Source organism: Thermobia domestica, chromosome 6 (assembly GCF_964235325.1).
Source record: "Thermobia domestica chromosome 6, izTheDome1.hap1.1, whole genome shotgun sequence".
In the NCBI taxonomy this organism is placed as follows: Eukaryota; Metazoa; Arthropoda; class Insecta; order Zygentoma; family Lepismatidae; genus Thermobia; species Thermobia domestica.
Window position 1 is genome coordinate 153,206,696 of NC_137459.1, and position 21,386 is coordinate 153,228,081.

General features: G+C 35.3%; 1 protein-coding gene across 1 annotated transcript in view; it reads right to left on the minus strand.

The window, feature by feature from the left end:
• LOC145687340 (tyrosine-protein kinase transmembrane receptor Ror2-like) overlaps positions 1-21,386 on the minus strand; it is a gene marked incomplete at its 5' end in the record, with an annotated part of 897,387 nt that overhangs the window by 19,577 nt on the left and 856,424 nt on the right. The window contains 4 exons of the mRNA XM_081760797.1: positions 3,776-3,969; positions 5,591-5,833; positions 15,733-16,009; positions 18,975-19,180. Of these exons, the coding sequence (XP_081616923.1) occupies positions 3,776-3,969; positions 5,591-5,833; positions 15,733-16,009; positions 18,975-19,180 (920 nt within the window). The remainder of the gene's footprint in view (positions 1-3,775; positions 3,970-5,590; positions 5,834-15,732; positions 16,010-18,974; positions 19,181-21,386) is intronic.

Sequence of the window (21,386 nt, forward strand, 5' to 3'; positions counted from 1 at the left end):
AACACTATTTTAGTGCTAAATGATCCGTTTGAGAAACCTATAAATTGATAAAAGTGATCACAATGAAGAGCATTTATGAACGTTTAAAGATACTCAAATCACAATATATTCGAATAATAAATATGGTTTAAATTTTTTTTACATACACCCTTCTTACACCTCTCGTGACGCAGAAGGATTCTGAGAATTTCTAGATAATGGAATACAATTTGTATGTAAATTTACAGAACGAGACGAGAAGTGAGTCATCGAGAATCGAGACAATAAAAAGTTTCCGAAAATTGAGACGAGACGAGACTTCTATAAAATTTAAGAGATGAGATGATAAACCTTATTTCTCGTCTCGTCTCATGGACAATACTAGTTTGCACCGAAAGGTGTAAAGGAAACTATTCAAATTTTATCTGAACATATTCATGGTAATATTAAGCGTGGAGTAGTCAATCATTTGTTCCATTTTAGATGATCTCGAGTAAGTTATACGATGATATGTTTAGTTTTCTTTGTTTAGAACGTATGTTAAGGAATAATTCAGCAAATAAGCTGTAAAATTAAGGATCTGATCCTCGCGGGGGCTTCCCCATCCTCAAATAACCTCGCCCTCAATGATATGAGAGCGAGGGCGATGGACAATTCCTTTCGTAAGGGTGAGGGTGAACGAGGGCAAGGACAAACTGCCAGGGCGAGGGTGCACGAGGCCGAGGGCGATGGACAACTCCCTTCGCGAAGTCAAGGACCAACTTTCACTGCGAATGCGAGGATGTGCGAGGGTGATAGACAACTGCCTTCGCGAGGGCGAGGGCTAACTGTCACTGCAAGGGCGAGGGTGCGGAAGGGCGATAGACAATTCCCTTCGCGAGGGTGAGAGTGTATGAGGGCGAGGGCCAACTGCCACTATGAGGGCGAGGGTTAGTGAGGGCTACACAAAATGAACATCTATGGGCTACACTATATGTAGTTCTCCAGATATAAGGCGTACAAGAAAATTTTTGATTGAAATATATTGGATCTTTTGATCCAAAAAGAAAGAAGAAAAAAATATCTGCTTTATCCAAAGTGTACCAGTATCATGGTTCTTACAAAACTTTGAATGTTCCCTATTTCTTTTCTATAAATATCTTGAGAAGGTAAGAATCATGATACTAATAACGGTGAATAAAAGAAATGCGACTTCCTGTATAATAATTAATAATGTTGTCCTAATTATTTTGCCTCTATTTCAGATGGCAGGCTTTACAGAATGAAACGATTCTGATTTCATATTTACTAAAACTTTTTCCCCCTTTTTCACTTGTATTATACTTTCCTCTCTCCTTTGCACTATTTTAACGCACTTGATATTTCGTTTCCGAAATACTGAAAACAAAAATGAAGTATCTAAAGTAGAATTGCATTGCAAGTGACAACATAGGAGAATAATAATATGAATAATAATTATGTGGATTTGTGAAGAAGCAAAGCTGGATTTGACAAATTTGCAATAAACAAGTAATACTGTCATATGTACACCACGTGAAGGAGTTTGATTTGTATGGTGTGATATTTTTTCAATTGATATTGAAACCGGAAATTGTAGTAGATTTATACTACTTTCGAATTTAGTACAAAGATTATAGTGGAGATGGAATACATTCTTGGGACGCTTAATTAAATACATAAAACTACTTCTCTGTATCTATTACCGTTTCTTCCCTATACCATTAAAACTCAAAGTTGTGGATTTCTAGCAATTCCGGATTTAATAAACAGATTAGAGTGGAGATGGAATGTATTCGTAGAATGCTTAATTGATTAAAGAGGACTGTTTCTTACTATTCGTTATCGTTTTTACTCTATAGCAGTTAACGTTAAAACTTGGAACAGTTGATTACTACTACTTCCGCTTTTAATATGAGGTTAAGACTGTACTTGTACGAGGGTAAGACTGTAAGATGGTACTTATTTTTAGGATGCTAAATCGATTCCAAATGGCCGCTTCTCGCTCTCTCTTATCGTTTCTGCTCTGTGCAAATCAATATTGAAACCAGAAGTTGTAATGTATTTCTACTACTTCTAGAGACTTAAGAACAGAGATAACAGAGATGTAATGTATTCTTAAGACGCTTAATTGATTGCAGAAAACTACACCTATCTTTTACAGTTTTTGCTCTATAGTGATCAATGTTGAAACTGGAAATTGTTAATTTCTACCACTTTTGGTTTCAGTAACAATTTTGGGCTCCATAAACGAACTCGATTCCTAATTTTTGACCCTCTACATTTTCACCAGATTTCATGATAATTACTCAATTAGTTCTTGAGCTTTTTTTCCCCAGTATGGACAGACAGGGTATATATATATATATATATATATATATATATATATATATATATATATATATATATATAAACAGATAGATAGATAGGTAGATAGACAGATAAAGAAGTTTTGGTAAATCAAACTCCTTAAAAATCAATAGCAACTAATTATGAGGTTATATATACCTTTCTTGTGTACTTTTGAATAATGCGTCTAAATGATCTGGACCAAGTCCGGAAGAATACAACCGACCTTTTTACTTCCAATGATAATGTTAACTTACGTCATAGATAGCATCAGCGCTCAATACTCGATAAAATTTCGAAATAACCTAGTCTTTTTTATTACTTTCTAATAGAGCAAAACATTTTTCACTCAACAAATGTGCTTGCTTTACAAACATTTTATATTTACGAAAAAATATTATTAGTACAAACTCTATATTTATAATCTGAATTGAAACTTGCTTTATTAGCAGCTACCTAGCTAGATTTATATTATTGTTTTGTTATTGTTACATTTACTTATGCTGTTACCTCGTTTCATTGTTAAGTATCTATCACTACGTTTAGTCCAAAACAAGAAGTTGAGCAGAAATGATATTTTCCCAATATTTTCAATCTATCGGTTTTCGGTTTAAGAAAACAGGATATATAAGAAACTAGCAGCGTTCACCCCGCTTCGCTGGGGTCACCCCGGAACGCAATAAACTTTGTTACTTAGATAATTTTTACTTTTTCGCTTTCAAGTGATATGATAAAAACCATAGAAGATTGCAGTAAATGTTAACATTATATCGCCTGTCATTTATGTTAACCCGCCGAGTGACACGGTCATGTGGGTTGCATATAAATACGGTTAGATTTAGCTATGATGAGCTAACAAAGGATTTCTACGTTATGAACACTTGAATGGTCAATTATCTCAAGACACTGGTAATTGAAAATTAAAGTGATATGATAAAAACCATCTAGGGTCCAAATCTTAATAACCCCCCAAAAATGAAAGAAATTGGTTCAGCCGTATTAGCGTGATGAGCTAACAAAGGATTTGTACGTTCTCTTTTATATATATAGATACAAATTTTTACAGAATGGAAACAGTGTTTTGTTCGATATAGAACAATCCACGAATTGAAAACAGAAAGAAAATATATTCTCGAAATTCTAGTCAACTTAAAAAAAAAATCTTAACATGGCTATCAAGTTGTGTCTAAAGTCTCTTAATTAAATGACAAAACTTCACGGACAATGAATAAAAAGCCCGACAATTTTTATTACATTTTTAATTAACTAAAAAAAATTACAAGTTACAAGATTCATAAAATAAGAACCCCTTCCAATCAGTAACGTTTACTATGTTCATTACATTCAAGCTTAAGCATATCTCTCGTACAATTTCAAATGTCTCTAAAAGTTACTTTCTACCAAACGAACATATTTTATTTGTATTATCGATCAAAATGTATCCTTTTACCTGAGTAGCAGTAGGGTTGTATCCCAAATGATGTTTGTAAAGGCGATGACACAGCAAAAATAGCAGCAACAACATTACTAATCCTGCAAATCCAATGGCGGAAAGTATAAGAATAAATGTTGGAGTAAAAAAGGTCTCCATTGTCATATCTTTATAATCCACATCACTACTCAGTTCAGGTTCAGTTGAATTATCTACAAATATAAAAAATATTGAATTAGTAGTATATATTCACCTGAGAGGAGAGAAAATATTTTCATACTAATATTCCAATTCACTTTAAGTTGATTAACATTGACATTTAAATTACTTAAGCATCTAATGATTTAAACGATTTAAATAACTAAAAGTATTGGAGGTTTCAGTAACGCCTTCGGGTCTCATCTTGATTGAAAAGAAAATCCCAACTTACACCTCCTCGTGGGAGAAAGCGGGTATCGCCTTGCCTGACCGATGTAGGTGTGAACCGATTGACTCCCAGGATAAGGAGTCAACCTCTACAAGGCACCAACTGACTCCTCAGAGGGCGAATGAATGGGTAGGGGTTAGGGTACCTTCTTGTTCTTAGGATGGAAAATTATCCTAAAATGCAGATGAACCACAAGGTGGTCAGCTGCATGGAAAGTTGAAAGTGAAATATTACCACATTTATTTTTTCTCAGGAGGGGATTAAACATAATGATGGTTCTTCCTGAAAGAATCACCAAAGAAAAAAATAAAAACTTACATTTCAGCATAGGAACTCGGAACGTAAGAACTTTACGACGCGACATGCAGGTAAAGTTGAAAATTTAAAATTAGAAATAGATACGTGTAAAATAAATATAATGGGTTTGAGTGAAGTGCCATGGTCAGAAAAAGCTGAATTAGTATCGGGAAAATATACAATATTTTACTCGGGTGGTGATGAGGACGAGAATGTTGTCTTGATACAAATTAGGAGGAGCGAAATAGCAGAAGGCTTCGAAATGTGGTGTTGGAGAAAGATGAGAAGATAAAATGGACGGAGAGAGTAACAAGCGAAGATGTTTTGAAACGAGTAGAAGAGAAGAAGATGTTCTTATCCAGCATCCTTCGTAGAAAGACCAACTGGATTAGACACATCTTGTAAGAAAATTTCTTCTTCCTGTACCTTCTTCATACTGCCATAGAAGGTAAGATGGAAGGAAAGGGATGAGTAGGAAAAAGTAGAAAACCATTTATCGACGATTTGACAAATAGAAGAAAATATTTGGAGTCAGAGGAGGAAGGTGAAGATCAAGAAACGTGGAAGACACATTTCCAGACTCTAACGTAAGTGGGGAGGGGTAACCTCCTACTAGTCCCAAGAGGGTGAGAGAGAGAGATAAATTTTGTAGTTTAACTTTGTATATGTTCGACGCACGGTTCATATAGACATTTCAAAAGTGGATAGAAGTTATAGAATTAAAAATTACAAAAGAGTCCCCCCCCAGAAGTCGGTCCTGGATCCGCCCCTGTATAGATCTCTACAAAAATCATGTATATTCTACAGTTTTAATGAATGAAATTGTAGGACGTTAAGCGTTCCTAACAGTCAAACACCCACTGCTATTATTTTGAATGTTTAAAACACTTGATACTAGTTACGAGAGAAATTTTAATCAAGCGTATCTTTAAAATGTTGCTCAGTTGCCCAACTTTTAATAATTTTCATTTCAGAGACAAAACAATTATTCAACAGAAAAAAATGTAAATTAACAGTAAATCCAATAGTGAATGTAATTAGAAAAATTTACAATAGCTGATGAGGGAACTTGTTTTGACTTTCAAGACAATACCTCAAAATGTACTTACCACAAACAGGAATATCACAATGTTGCCATCTTACAGTAGGATCCATGGTGTAACACCATGGAGTAGGTTCTTCCCCTCCAGCGTTTCGACAGTAGTTTTCCGCATTTTGGATCTCCGGGAACACATCAGGCGGTCTATTGTGTGAATGTGGTTCCTGGTTGTCCCATCTTTGGCAAGGCAATCCATATTTTGTTAAATTAACAGAGCCCTGATAGAATCGACCTCTCCCCCTGATGCAATCAACTAAAACAAGAACGTTATTAACATTAAAAAACTAAAGCATCAAATAAACCAAATACGATGGTATATTTTTTTAAATATAGTAAAAAGAAAATAGTTTACATCCTATAAAGGCAGCAGATGGCTGTGCCTAATTTTAATATTTTACTGTTAGCTATTTAAGTTAGTGAGGCACTGTTCCTTTTCCGACAAAGTTACTTTTTTTTAATTGCAATATCTTTGTTCTGTCAGGTAAATAACTTTTCATTTGCGCTAAAGAGTTATTTATCGTTCGTACAATTGCTTCATAAAAGTTCTGAAATGCTACTACTAACATGTATGTGTACGTGTAACAATCACGCTTTTTACATTTATTTTGTATTTTCCTAGTGCATTCCATTATGTTTTATATTAACGTCTTAAAATACAATGATCTATTTTAGTTTCCTGACAGTAAACTCTCTGTGAATTTCTGAACTGGAGTGTCACGTTTGCTCAATGAAGTGAGAGAAACTTTATTCTTCTCTTTTTTTTCAACATTGCATTGTGTTTTACAGAAACATGGCTATCTTACCTCTGATAGACATTCTGCTAGAGACTATGTTTTGCATAATCCTCGTCTAGAAGTGCTTTTGTACTAGGGATGAAGAACAATGTGGATGTAGTGAATATTTCAACATGAATCAAAACCTATGGTCATAAGCATTTTAGAGAATAATGTCTAAGGTCAAAACCAACTCATTGTTATACAAAGTAAGAGGATATTATCAAAGTGACAACCAAGAACAAAAGGAGAGATCAAGTTTACAATGCATTTTGCATGTCTTAAACGTATTTTACGACGATGCATGACAAGAACACTATCTCCAGGTCAATAGTTTCTTTACGTATTACATAGTCATCATCACGTTGCAAAGAAACAACAAATTATAATACTGACTGGATTCTTAAAACTTTTACCTTCTTTCTTATCCTGTATCTATGCTTACTTATCAACATGGGCGGCGATTAGGGGGGCAAAGGGAGGCAGTTGCCCCCCACTTTTTTGAAGTAACCCATTAAGTTATATAGTTTTATTTAGAAATGTAAATTTTTTGTATGTACTACTGGTTCATCGAAAAAATGTTGCCATATAGTATTTGCCGTTGCGTGAGTGCGTCGGTTGTCTTCCCGTGGAGTTAAGAAAGCAACAAGAATTGGGTTTTAATTGCCACCGAAAATAACCCAAAAATTAACCTTTTGGAGCACAACAATTCCAGCATACTTTCACTTCTTCTTACAAGGGCTCGATATGTTAGTCAGCCGCTTTGAAACTAATTGAGAGAACATTTCGCAAAAAAAGAAATTTTTCACAAGTTATTCTTTAATTGCGCAGAAATTGATTGTTCCTAAAATGTCTTTTCTTCCTTCTAATAGTAAGGAATATTGATTAAAAAGAGAGTAATATGAAACAACCAGCTTTTCCATTGTTTTGCAGTGTAGCATACGAGTGAAGTGTTGTGTTTAGGCGTGTACGAGTTACATACAATTAAATTTAGTGAATTCAACATAATTCTAGGTTTTATGATTATTTTGTATAACTAGAGTGTGGAGTGATTCTAAATACTTTTGTGTTTTGATGTGGTCCAAAAATAGTGAAAACTGCACCTAATAGCAAAGAACATGTTTCGGGAAGCTGCAAAAGTAAATATGTTTTTTTTTTTTTTTTTTTTTTAATGTAGCATATGCTTGTAGTATTCACTGTCCTTCATTTTCTAAGAGTAATAATATACATTTAATAGCATGTATGGAATTAAAAATAAAGTTGTGCATTAATACCAGTTTCAATGTAACTTCTACGAGACAAGCCTCATTATTCATTACTATGATTAATATTGTCCTTTCTATTTGTATGTTTTGCAAATTTGTTATTAAACAATTCTGATCAAACACTTTCCAGGCAGAATGTTAAGATGTTGATGAGCAAGGAATCAAATTTCTTCTTACACTTAGTTGTTTAAGAGTGCAAAGAGCTACCTACTTCTATTGCTCTTGTCAATTTACTTAATAAGATATGAAATATGATATATGGTATTTTAACTGAAAAGATAGTGTCCTATTAGTTATACAACCTTTCGTCAAAGTGTTAGAAACAACCAGGAAAAATAACATTGATATACAAATATTCAGATCATGTCTTGCCCCCCCACTTTTAACGTTCAATCGCCGCCACTGCTTATCAACTTACATATACATAGGAATCATTTATCTTGTTACGCCCTTGTAAATTCTAAACTAATGAATGAACAAAATGAAATTTTGTAACATACAAATATAGGCAGGAGGACGCTAGTTGACATATTTTGTGATAACACTAGGTTCACAGTTTTGCTACTCAATATAAAGTTATATTTTAACGAAACCATGCAATGTCACATTTGTTGCAAACTAAGTACAAAACAGTATCACAAACATCTAAATTTTGGTGACTTCTACAACAGTGATAACGCAAGTGAGATGGACGGGTTAGTCTAAAGAACTCTGGTCTCTAATTCTATGGCCATGGTATAATGGATTTCGAATTAATAAGAAAAAGTTACAAGGGATTTAAAATTTGACTTATTTTTACAGCTTTTACTTCCAAAAACTGTTTAGTCTTTTACACCTAATCTAATCACAGAGATAATCTTCAATAAGTGTAGGGATTATAATGCCGTTTACAGCAATGTGATATTTCAAACCGTTCAGAAAATATGGCAAACACTAGTAAAGTTTGCAACACTGGTCAAAATTAGGTAATTACCAGAACGTGTTGTAATTACACCTGCCAAAAACTATTGTTGTAATGCTATAGAACCATTCTTTTTTTAAAAAAAATCCAACGAATACTTCATTTTAAGCAATATAGCAACTTTTACCAGTTTTTTATATCCCAGGAACGGTTTGTTATCAAACTGTTGCAAGTGGCATTCTGATTTTTATGTCTATTCAAAATCATCTACGTAATTGCATACAATACTTATCTAAGCACAAAGTATGCCATCTTTACCAATATTTACATGGTAAAAAAATCATTTTTTTATTTCAAAAGTCAGAAGGGCGTATCAAGATAAATGGTCCACCCTGTATATCTTTTCTTCCCAGCTCTTAAAGAACAATTATAACATGCTACAGTTGAGACATGACACTAACTTTCTACAGCATCTTATCAATGGAAATGTAATTCTGTAGAAGTGCAGATGCAGTTCGATTCTGTAACAGGTGTTTAATTTCTCAGAAGCGCAAAATTTCCTTTGCGCTAACGCACACCGATACGAAATCGGGCTCTTGATGTTTTTGTGTTTTGACAATCACAAATCCATTACTACTATGTTCTAATAACCAGAAAAAAATATTTATACAAGGGTTGCCACAAAAGTCATGGCAACTTTTGGGAACGAATCAAGAAATTCTGAAATATGCAAACGAAAGTTTAGTGCACATGGGGGTCAGAAGTAGGCTCTCCATCAGGAGACAGCACGAAGAAAATAAGTACAACAAATCGTTCGTTTCATACGTGTTTTACCTCGAATTACAATATTAAAGCTTAGAAGCACACACTAGTGACATTTAGAGTCCTTCGATGTAGTTTGCGAAAGAATCCAGTAGATGACAGGATCATGATGCCACAGCGCCAGGACCTATAAGCTAGAACTGAAAGGCCAGTCAGCGAAATATCGTCATCCAGACTCGCCACGCAGGCAAAAATTTCCTCGCAATATTTTCCCTGTCAAGTTAATGGTCATCGTAGAGTGACATTAAAGAGTAATTTTGTGTCATTTCGTTTCGCATGGTCAAATTGTGAACGCACTGTACTACTACAGCACTTTTGTGCAACGACACCTACCTCGAATAATCGGAAGAAACGCCCTGAATATCTACACTCATCTTTCATGCGAAAGCGACAGCCCATACGGCAACATGTGTGAAGAATTTTCTTGCGCGATGGGAGTGGGAAATACTCGAGCATTCACCATATTCGCAAGACTTATCACCTTGCGATTTTGATCTCATACCAAAACGGAAGAAGCCATTGTGTAAAACACGCTTTCGAACACGTGAAGATGTTGCCACAACAGTGAGCCATGAAATCAGAAGATAATGCTCATAGCGAGGTCGCGGGTATTTGGTGTCTTCCATATCTTTGACAATGTAAGGTGGTTTCCTTGGGAACTACTTCGAAGGACTCTAGATGCCACTAGTATGTTTTTTCTGGGCTTTACACATAATTGTAATCGTACTTGTAGTGGATTGTTTGTAATGTTGTAATTCGAGGTAAAACACGTATAAAACGAATAATTCGTTCCACTCATTTTCCTCGTGTTATATCCTAATGGGGATGTATATGATTATTCCCTCGTATAACATTTACATATGTACTAACCTTCCGTTTGCAAATTTCATAATTTCTTACTTCATTCCCATATTTTATATATATATATATATATATATATATATATATATATAACAGAAAAAGTTGCCATGACTCTTTTTGCAACCCAACCCTCGTATTTAGTTGGCGGGGATTTTGCATCTAATCGGGAAATTGCATGGTTTTGGACAAAAAATTTGCTATTACGAAACTGAGTAACACTGTGTCATAGTTATATCGTTTACGAACAGTATTTTTTCTATAATGATTGTGATTTAACTCCTGCAGTAAAGTAGAACTTCTTCGTGTAATTGCAAGAAATAATAAGTCAACTTACTATACTAATGATACAGTCCGCAGCAAAAAACCTGCAACATGAGCATGTAAGTTTATTGTGAAACTAAGCCTAACAGCGCAGGGAATCAACATAACGTCTAAGTGGCACGAATCACGCCAGGAGAAACCTCGGCGTCCTCCCCTGCACACTTATTTTGGAGCAAAAGATTTCGTCGTTTCACAATGAACTTACATGCTCATGTTGCAGGTTTTTTGCTGCGGACTGTACAATCTGTTGTTAAATGATTTAAACGACATCACTGGTTATAGCAAGGTCAACATCATGTTTATTTACGGACTAGTTTCCTCAAACTTTGAATAATCAAAAACGTTGCGAATCCAGGGGAGACTTGCCCAAGATGGGACAGGTCATAAGACGGGACAGTGGCAACACTGCTTCAGAGACAGCATGGACTCACGTGATTGTGGTGTCAGTTTGATGAGTACTCAAGAAGGGATAACATACTGTGACAAAGGACCAGCAGCTGGACAAAACGAAAGCAAGAGAAGCAACATGTAAGTATACACCATATTTTCTAAAATATATCTGAAACATTCAAAACCTGTTTTCTTCTACTCAGGCACACTTTTTAAACATGTTTGTCTGCACAGACATGTGTCATTTTTTAAAGAAAATGGACAAAGCATTGTAGTGCCACGTTGGCCAAGATAATTTGTAAAAGGTGATAAAAACTGTAACGGAAGTGTATTTCCTAAGACGGGACACGCGCGAAATCCTAAGATGGGACAATGTCCCGTCTTGGGAGAAAAGAGAAACTGAATAGGATCTCAAGTTGTGTCCCTACCGGGAATGGAACCTGGGACCACGCGAAAAAAGGCAAGCGTGCTAGCCACTACGCTACACAGAAGCACTATAGTATAGGTCTAGAATACTGTCTTGTAGCTTATTTATACTGATATTCCTAAATTCGATTGCTAACAATGTTCTTATTCTTCTACTTTCAGAATGGTACCGACTAAACATTACAAACGGAAAACTTATCGCGGAAACTGGTTGGAAGATATGAATCAGGCCATATCTGACGTGCGCGACAAAAAAATCTGTCTGTCAGAGAAGCAGCCAACAAGAACAATGTGCCAAAATCTACCTTAAGCAGAAGACTTTTAGGAAAGAACAAAATGGCAGTTGATGGTAAGGTACATCTTGGCCGGTTTGTCAACATGTTTGATGAACACTTTGAAAATGAACTGTGTAATTACATCCTTACCATGGAGACAATGATGTTTGGTATTACGTGTTCCGACCTCAAAAAGTAGCGTTTCAACTGGCTGAACGCAATGGCATTGAAGACATATTTAATAGCGACAAGAAAGAAGCTGGTACAAGTGGTTGTACAGTTTTCTGGCTCGACATCCAAATATTCGGGTCAGGTCACCAGAGCCAACGTCATGTGCGCGGGTGTTTGGATTTAATAGGGAAAGTGTTAACAAGTTTTTCGATCTTTTGGAGGCCGTGTGTGATAAATATGGATTTACAGGTGTTGCTATCTATAACTGTGACGAAACGGGAATGAAAACCGTGCATAAACCTTCAAAGGTACTTGCTAAGAAAGGTAAGAAGCAGTTTGGTGCCCTAACGCGGTAGAAATGTGACAGTTGTGTGTGTTGTGAATGCCTGAGGAAACTATGTCCCTCCAGCTTTCATATTTGCACGAAAGAAGGAAAATCCTGAGTTGACAGACAAAGATACAGAATGTTGTGTTCAATTTATTAGTTCCAATGGATGGATCACAGGTGAAGTATTTCTCGCGTATCTCAAGCATTTTGCCTCTTACGTTAGACCAAGCAAACAAAACCCGGTACTATTGATTGTTGACGGCCACACTCACATACAAAGAACTTTTCCACTTTGGATTATGCGTCAGAAAACGATATAGTGCTTTTGAGCTTATCACCACACTTTACCCACAAACTCCAACCGCTAGATGTGAGTGCGCTTGGTCCTCTGGAACTTTATTATGATCAAGCGGTGGAACACTGGCTTCGGCATCATCCTGGAAGGTCTTTTACTGAGTATCACGTTACGGAAGCGTTTACAACAGCTTATGGTAATGCAGCTACTGTGGCAAATGCTACAAGTGGTTTTCGTAAAACAGGAATCTGGCCTATCAACCGCCACATTTTTGAAGAGCATGAATTTGTAGTTCAACCTGTGGTTAGAAGGCTTGATACGTCTGATGTTCGAGATATCAGCGACAATGCAGAACCTCCCGTTCTTAAAAATACCCAGCCTACGCATTCTGTTGACCTGGCACCTAGGGCAAAAATCTTTTCCCCATTGCTAATCAGTCAGTAGTCAACCAAGATAATGCAATTCCATCTACATCCAAAACACCATCTTCTAGCACGTCTGCACCTCAGACATCGCATGTACGCCCAGAAGGCATCAACTCAGTTCCTACATTAGGCCTAGATTCTGAAGAGAGTAGTCAAGGAAAGAAACCTACAGCATCAATGGGAGCGACTATACTAACCTCTACTCCATATAAAACTCTTCTTCGAACAAGAGTGTCATATGTTCGCCCTACCCAGGTTGCAAAAGCGTCTCACAGTGGTGCAAAAAGGAAACTCCAGCTGGGACCTACTCAAACAACTTTTGGAGTAACCAAGAAGTGAAAGGTAGTCAAGAACAAAATGCAATGGTATTGTTTGGTGTGCGGAAATCCATATTCCACTTCAACTGTAGACTGGATTCAGTGTATGGGTTGTAATAGGTGGGCTCATGAATCATGTTCAGCTGCAACCAATGGTGTGTATTATTGTGCGGAGTGCAATGATTAGGAGTGAACAGTGTTCACGATTGTGATCATAATTCACGGATTAAGGCGTATCTAAGGTACATTAGTGAAAGAATCGGTTAATGTAGTGCCTAACTATGAATCGTTCCTTGCTAATAATAATCACAATAAACTAGTTATGATGAATTGTGTCCACAGTAGCTACACTTTTGTATTCTGTAATTGTATCTTCATGTCTAGCCTAATTTTCTTTGTGTGTTTCTCTTTGCGTCATTTTCTTTGTATTCCAGATATTGATATTACTATCATAAGTATCTAATTGCTCAAAATATTGTGTATTAGCAATTGAATTTGAGTTGATATCAAAGTTAGAGTAATCTATGGTAGTGACTTGTGCTTGTGATAAACAGTTTATAATTTCATAACAAAACCTACGTTATAACTTTTATAACCTACATGATGTCCCACCTTTGGAACTGCCTTGTCCCAACTTATGCGCACTATTTCTTAAGACGGGACAATCACAAGCCTTTTTCTTTCTTTACAAAAATAATGTTTATTATTGTGCCATGCCACTTTGACTTTGCATTACTGGAGCAGAAGGATCATACATTTGAATGCATGTGTTACCTTCCTTATTATTACATTTGTATCCTTTAAATAAATTCTTATTCGAAAAGTGTCCCATCTTGGGCAAGTCTCCCCCATATTTAATTACTGCAATTGCAGAAGAATATAACATAACAGCAGACAGTAAAATACCGCATTGCCTTACAAACGAGTCGCTTGATATAATTTACCTACATTTTCTATTTCTATGACAATTACACCCACTACAAAAACTTGCAATAGATGTTTGTCTGAATATGCAATCTCTATAGTTATTTGTGTATCAAGTAACCCATAAAATCTCAATTAGTTCTTTCATTAACTTCTTTAATACAAGCAACAAAAACATCTTTTTTTTTTTTTTTTAAAAAAAAAAACTTGTTTCTAGCTATTTCGTTTGTTTAATGAGTTAAGGCGTATGTTTATTAAAAGAAGCTGAAAACTTCATTACCATGTAATATGATCAAACATACAGAAAACTTGTTCAAATTATGTTCGTTCAAAGACCTAAACTTTACAACTGCCTGTAAAAATGTTAACAGGAAAAACTTGCTGAAGAGTTGTTTATGATGTGACGGAGCAATTTAACTTATAACAAGTTCTGACCTACTTTTTCTTAACGAAGTCACACATACCTATTTTGGTGTTTACAAAACAAATTTTACCTAAGTAGCCAAGTAGTTATGTTGCAAAGTAACTTACCTACTAAGAAATGGAGTACTTTGTGAAAATGTACTATTTAGTCGTGTTATTGAAAAAGGAAAGAAAGAAAACAGAACAGAAAATACAATAAAACAGAAGAACTAGCCATTAACATTATGTAATTATAATTTTTGTATAATACTCTTTTTTCCCTACACTATTTGAGAATAGGTTATTTTTAAGAAAAGTGAATTTTGTATTAATAATATTTGTCAAGTGAAAATTAGACATACATTGTATTTACAACCTATCAATAAATCTGATCTTAATTTGAGCATCTAGAAAGTTTTAAACATTAATGTCCAATCGGAGATGCGAGATATCCCTGGTTCATAAAACGCCAACAGTATGAATTCATATAAAAAATGAGATACGTAGAAGGTGGGAAAAAAACTGTAGCCCGCTATGGTAACAGGCTAAATCTAACATAGTTTCACAAGAAAGACTGATTACATTATTTTCCGAATGGATTTGTTGACTTCTACCATGAATAGAAGTTTTCGCATTTCTGGTAGGAAATTAGTTTTATTATTGTACTTATTATGATTATTATTATTTTCTGCTTGTTAGGTTTCGTACTTCACTTGATTCTTCCAAAGAAATGCATTACAAAGATATTGCATATCGTCCGTTATCTACAGAACTCATTTGATCTCGACCAAAGTTAGCATCAAGATAGAACTTGACATGTTTAGTTTACATCTAAAATATTTTCTTGCGCAAACTTTTAGTACCCGAGTTATGAGTCATCAAGAACTAGTTAAATTTTTGCACCAACAAATCATTACTTGCTAGTAAGAGCAAGAGTTAGGAGGAAAATGCATAAAACAAACCTATTAAACATTATTTTTCCTTTCTTTTCCTTTTGGAGACGATCCAAATGCTGGCAAAGCCTATGGTATTGAAGTAGATTTTCAACTTCTCGTGAACATTGTTCACCAAAATGTAAGTTTAGGTAGAATATAGTACACCGTTACATTCATTTGTTTAAAAAAATCAGCAAAGAACGATTTTTTTTTGCAATCGGGAAACTTACTATTAACAGTTTAAAGTTTTTCTAGTTAGATGATGCATCTTTAAGAACTGAAAATTTCCTATGAGCTACATTAAGGAGAATCCATACATACATGTAACTTCCTCATGCTTCATTTCAGTAAGGCGAGCATGTGAACACATTGCAGGGGAAGATCCATGAAACCGTGGAAGAGACTCACAATCTGGAAGAGTGAAATGGCCTCGAGATTTGAAGTAAATACCACGTTGTTTGTTCTCTTCAATCAAAGCCCAGTCATTGTAGCAAAATAGCTGCCTTACTGCGATGCAGTCTTCGTAGCATAGAGGAAGGCCTACAGGATATGCGTCTCGGAACTGGCACTGAGGAAAGGCGTACGTACAAAGAAGTTTCTGAAAGAAATAAAATTACTTATTAAGTTAATGTACCCTATGTTGCTATTTATTGGCATAGTATTAGCTCACAGACAGAATGTTATATCAAGTAAAGGGAAGGTACAGAATAATAATAAAAAATACATTTCTGTTGTGTTCATATAAACTGAAATATTTGAAGGTTAAGCTCCTACTATCTTGTTTCATAAAGTAGGTTTAGTAAACTGCAAGGTATAAATCATAATTGACACACACATTCGCAAGTACAGTGGAATTCGTAAGTACAGTGCAGGAAACCCGGGTTCGATTGTCGGTGTAAGCTCATGTGGTTACAATTCCACATTAAGCTGGAGGTCCACTCTTATATAGCCTCGTACTGAAAGAGACGTTAAACCACGATCCAACCAAACAAACAGAATTCATAAGAAATTAAAAATCTTGTGGATACGAAATACTGTAATACATTAATATAAGAGTTTATAATTAACTAAAACATCTCGTGGAACTAGTGGGTATCAACTCTATGTACCACAAGAAACATAAAAATGACTTTTTTCTGCATTACGATTTATTAAACCTATTGAGTAGCACATTCTGGGTTTTAGGGAAAACTAAAGCTTCACATCGATTTTATTGAAAGATTTTTTTCTTAATCCTCGGGTGCTTGTGCAAAGGGTGTTAAGTCAAACGATACATTGTTTAGAACATTGAACTGAAAGTTTAAGCGTATTGGTGATTTTTAAATGTATCTCAGGATACACAAGTTAATAACTTTGATCAAGTTTGAATTTGACTTAGCCTTCTAATGAAGAGAATTATCTTCTTCTTCCACTTTCTAGAAGTGACTGGAAAATTGAGTTTTGTGACTTAGCATCCTTTGTACAAGTAACCGAAAATTATGTCTAGATATTACATACATATTAACATTCGACACATGTTAATATTTGTGAACGATATATTAATTTCGGGGAGGAAGGGTTCAAGCCTCCTGATAAAATACATTTCACTCATACGACTATCAGATAGATGAAAACAAACCCCAATTTTTTATTTTTTTCTAATGGACTGTGTTCGTAGAAAATTATGTTAACATACGCAGAGGCAAAACAACTGAGGTGGAGCAAGGGGACCCATTCCCTTCATTTCTCAAAAAGTCCATTATCATAGCACTTCCAATTATCATTTACTATATTTTGGAGCTGTGGATATCAAAATTATTGTTCACAGTTTACTAAGGTTTATTTAGCAAACTTTATAAAAAAATGAGCTTGTAATCAGCATGTATGAGTAACAATAATTATACAACAGAAACTCATTCGTCTCTCTTCTTTAGAGCAAATTCTAGATGCGCTAGTGATATATGGATGTACAAATAGCATTTCAATGTGTGATCGTTATCAGTAATATATAAGATCATAATATACAGTAAGTAAACGACCTTTATAAATTTTGACCTGCCGAAGTCGAAATAATTCATTGATTTTCTGTTTTTTCTTCTTTGGATGGGGAAGATTGAAATATGTGAAAATATCATAAAAATGTTAAAGAAAGCACGCATGTTTTAATATATATATATACCCTATATATATATATATATATATATATATATATATATATATATATATATATATATATATATATATATAGAGAGAGAGAGAGAGAGAGAGAGAGAGAGAGAGAGAGAGAGTTACAAAAATGTGTCACAATATTTTGGAAATAGATTCCTCACATCAAAATAAGAAAAAAATTCATATGGACCTGTGGTCGGAAGTGCATAGTTTCGTAGTTATAGGGTGCCGAAATCATGAAAAAAATAACTTTAAGAGATCCATAGTTCCACTACTATAGGATCGATCATAGTCGGGTCAAGACATCATTGAGAAACTAGTATGTGAACTATCAAAATATCCATCTTTCAGAGCCACCGGTACTTGCACGATCATTTTTAGAGAGGCTGTTTGGGAGTACTTGATCACTCTCCACTTACCTCTCTAAAAATTGGTGTGCAAGTACTGGAGCATTCTTAAACATGGATATTTGGATATTTCACATACCAGTTCCTCAGTGATGTCTTGACCTGACTACGATAGGTCTCATTGCAGTGGAGCTAAATTTACTTGTTTCACGTTTACGGCACCCTATAACTCCGAAACTATTCATTTTTGAGCACAGGTTCATATGAACTTCCTTTCTTATTTTGATGTGAGGAATCTGTTACTAAAATATTGTGACAAATGTTTGTAACATCCTGTGTATATATAGCGTAATTCTCAATTTTCTAATAGGTTTAAGTTGTTGAAAAACAACATGACCGAGCTTGTAAATCATAAACTGTATTGAAGTCTAACTGCATTGAAATTCCTAGCCCTTTTTGCTCTTATGAAACCCAATAGCACTAGGTCTGCAAAGTGCATGTTACCTAATTTCCATCTCTCTCCTATTTAAAATAGGGGCTGCCTCCCTTCACGCACGCATTGCATGGTTCTCTATAAGTAACTGTAACAAAACGAAGTTCCATGTTCAACAAGTGAAGCTTTTAAGACGCTATTTAAAAAAAGATTAATTGGATGTATTTATTTGTTTATTAAATCTTGTCATTAAGATCCACAATTGCAGTACAAAATTGGGTCTTCATGTTTTCCAGTTCTCGACTTATCGATGAATAAGACCCCTAAGTGAATGTATACCGTGTGTAAGTGTGTGAAAAATATATACATAAGCTTAAATGCTAATATTTCTCTTTTAATTTAACTGCATATGCGTGGGATGCTCCTGGATATGACACTACAAGCTGATTAAAAACAGCATATTGCAGACGTTAAAATGATTAAGAACGTAAAGATTTAGCAAGAGTAAATTTTAATTTTACAAATCTCGTAAAATTGTTAAAGATAAGTTATGTCAATATTTTCCCAAAATTCCTTCATAACAGCTATCATGAACACAAGATTATTATCAAAGTGAAATTAATGATGCACATTACCTCCGCAGCACTCCGACATGGCTCTTTCAAACCGACGACCATTTCTTCCCACAGAGCTTTGGTTATTTGCTCATTCAACCAACCGCCAGCACTGTCGTTTGATATGTTGAACCAAACAAGGCCGGTCCCATTTAAATAGTTCTTACAAATCTTCCCATTGTACGGCGCACAATAGCCAGGTGGTGGTGTAAGTACTGGTTGTTCTGCTAAAAAGTACAAAAGAAAAATATATTTAAAAACCACTTCATTTAGTTCGAATATTTGATCACACTACGAATTTAAAAACTACAATTTCAATAATTCATTATCACTAGGAAATATTTTCTATTTTTATCTCATAATCTGATGAATAAATCTGACATACAAAGTTACTGGTAAGTTTCACTATAGCTGGAACAAAAGGTTTTATTGATTTTACCTAGGTAGTAAACTTTTATTATAATCTCAACTAGGACACTGGACCTACATCCTTAACAAGTTTGTTAAGCCCAAACCCGAAATTTGACGGCCAACAACTTGGGAACCAAAAGTATCAGGTTGACTAAAATCTAAAATGTTGGTAGATCTTAAGAAGTTTAATATGGTGGCTCAGTGGTAGAGCGTTTACCTCTGGTGAGTGTGGTCCCTGGTTCGTCCTCGAGCAAGTAAGTTTCTGTTGGAAAACATTGTGTCCATGGGTTTTCTCGGGGTACTCCCGTTTCTTTCCGCACTCACCTTCTACCAATTCTTCCAACATCATTCCCTTGGCTTACTCATCATCCCCTTTATCCTAAAGAGCATAATCGTGAGACGTTAAACTGAGAGATTTGATTTCATTTAACTATACTGTGTATTGCCGTCCTGCTAGCTCATAATGAAAGTTTGATGAGGGTATGAATACACTATCGTTTCATAATTTATCATGAAAAATAATCGCGAGGAGTAATTTGCTCTTGGGGATGAGTTTTATTCCATACAAAGTTTTCCAAAAAAAAAAAAAAAAAAAAAGTCTACTATAATTCTGTCCACATTTACTTTGTAAATGTTTCCGCAATAACTACATCATTACATGATTCAATTGAAAATGCAAGTGAGAAAGATGTGTGTGATGGACTCTACCTTTTATCACGATTGTAAAAAGAAAACTCATTTGATAATTACAATTACGACAATATCGATATTTCGTTCAAAACTCTTCTAACTAATTCGTAAACAGGTCTTAATTAACAATCCGTATATTACTAGAACGATCCTCTCTGCTCTAGTGCCTAGCATACGCACGTCTGATGCACGGGATTCTGGGTTCGACTCCCGGTAAAATTTGAAATCATTACGGTGGTCCCGATTCCACCTTGAACTATAAGTCCACTTCTCATATAATTTCCGTCCTGAAAAGAAAGGCTAAACTTCAAAAATCATATGTTATAGTAGAGCCTTGCAAACTCGACTCCCGATTATCTGCATATTCCGCATAATTAGACGATCCCTATTCTTTTAATCGCTAAGTGATTTCTTTTCGTCAATTGATTCTGCTAGAACAATACTGTGGGTGAGGATGGGGTTCATATTGCAACTCATAGAGAGTCTGCATTACCCTTTGAGTGACATTTGGGTTTGTACCTGTTGACCATTGCTGGATGCTTGTGGATAAGTATGTGGTGCATTTCATGGAATTCAGCACAATATTGATGGTTTCACCCCAACGAAGGCATTACCTTCTCATATACTACCAATAGCTAGCAATAACAATTCGGCAGGTCAAGGGAAGAAATTAAGCATTCAAGACGTTGGCCACGGTCTAATCACTCTCATGGCAATTTATGATTGTCGTACCAGATTCATTTTTCATTAGAACTGACAATCCGACGGAGAAAATTTTTCTGATTATTCCGAACATTCGGAGAATTGCACATCTTCAGACAGCGATCATTGTTAGCACCTCATGATTGCACGGAACTGCAGAATGACAGCGGTATAGTGTATGCCTAACTCATCTGCAAATGAAAAAAGAAAGAAAACATTTTTTCCCGATAACCTTCCTTCACGGTGTTTCTGAGGAGCTTATGAAAACATACTCTTGATCGGTGGCAGCAGGATTCATTTTTCAATGTTGTATCATCGACACAAATTTCACAAACGAATGGCGTAACCACTCTGCCCCAAATGAACAGTTGATATTTTTTCTCGAGTGTGAGATGTTCGAGCAGTTCGAGTGTGACGTATTATCATAGGGGTCAAGGTGGAACAAAACGAGCCCCACAAGGCTTATGACCCCCTTCGCTCGCTGACGCTCGCTCAGCTACGCTTCGTTACGTAAGTAAATCACGTTGTGTGTTCCAAATTTATGCATTATATATTACGTACAGGCGAAAATGAGTATTATTTTCATCTTATTTTAATGAAAAAAATGTTATGAAAACTTAAAAAAAAAAA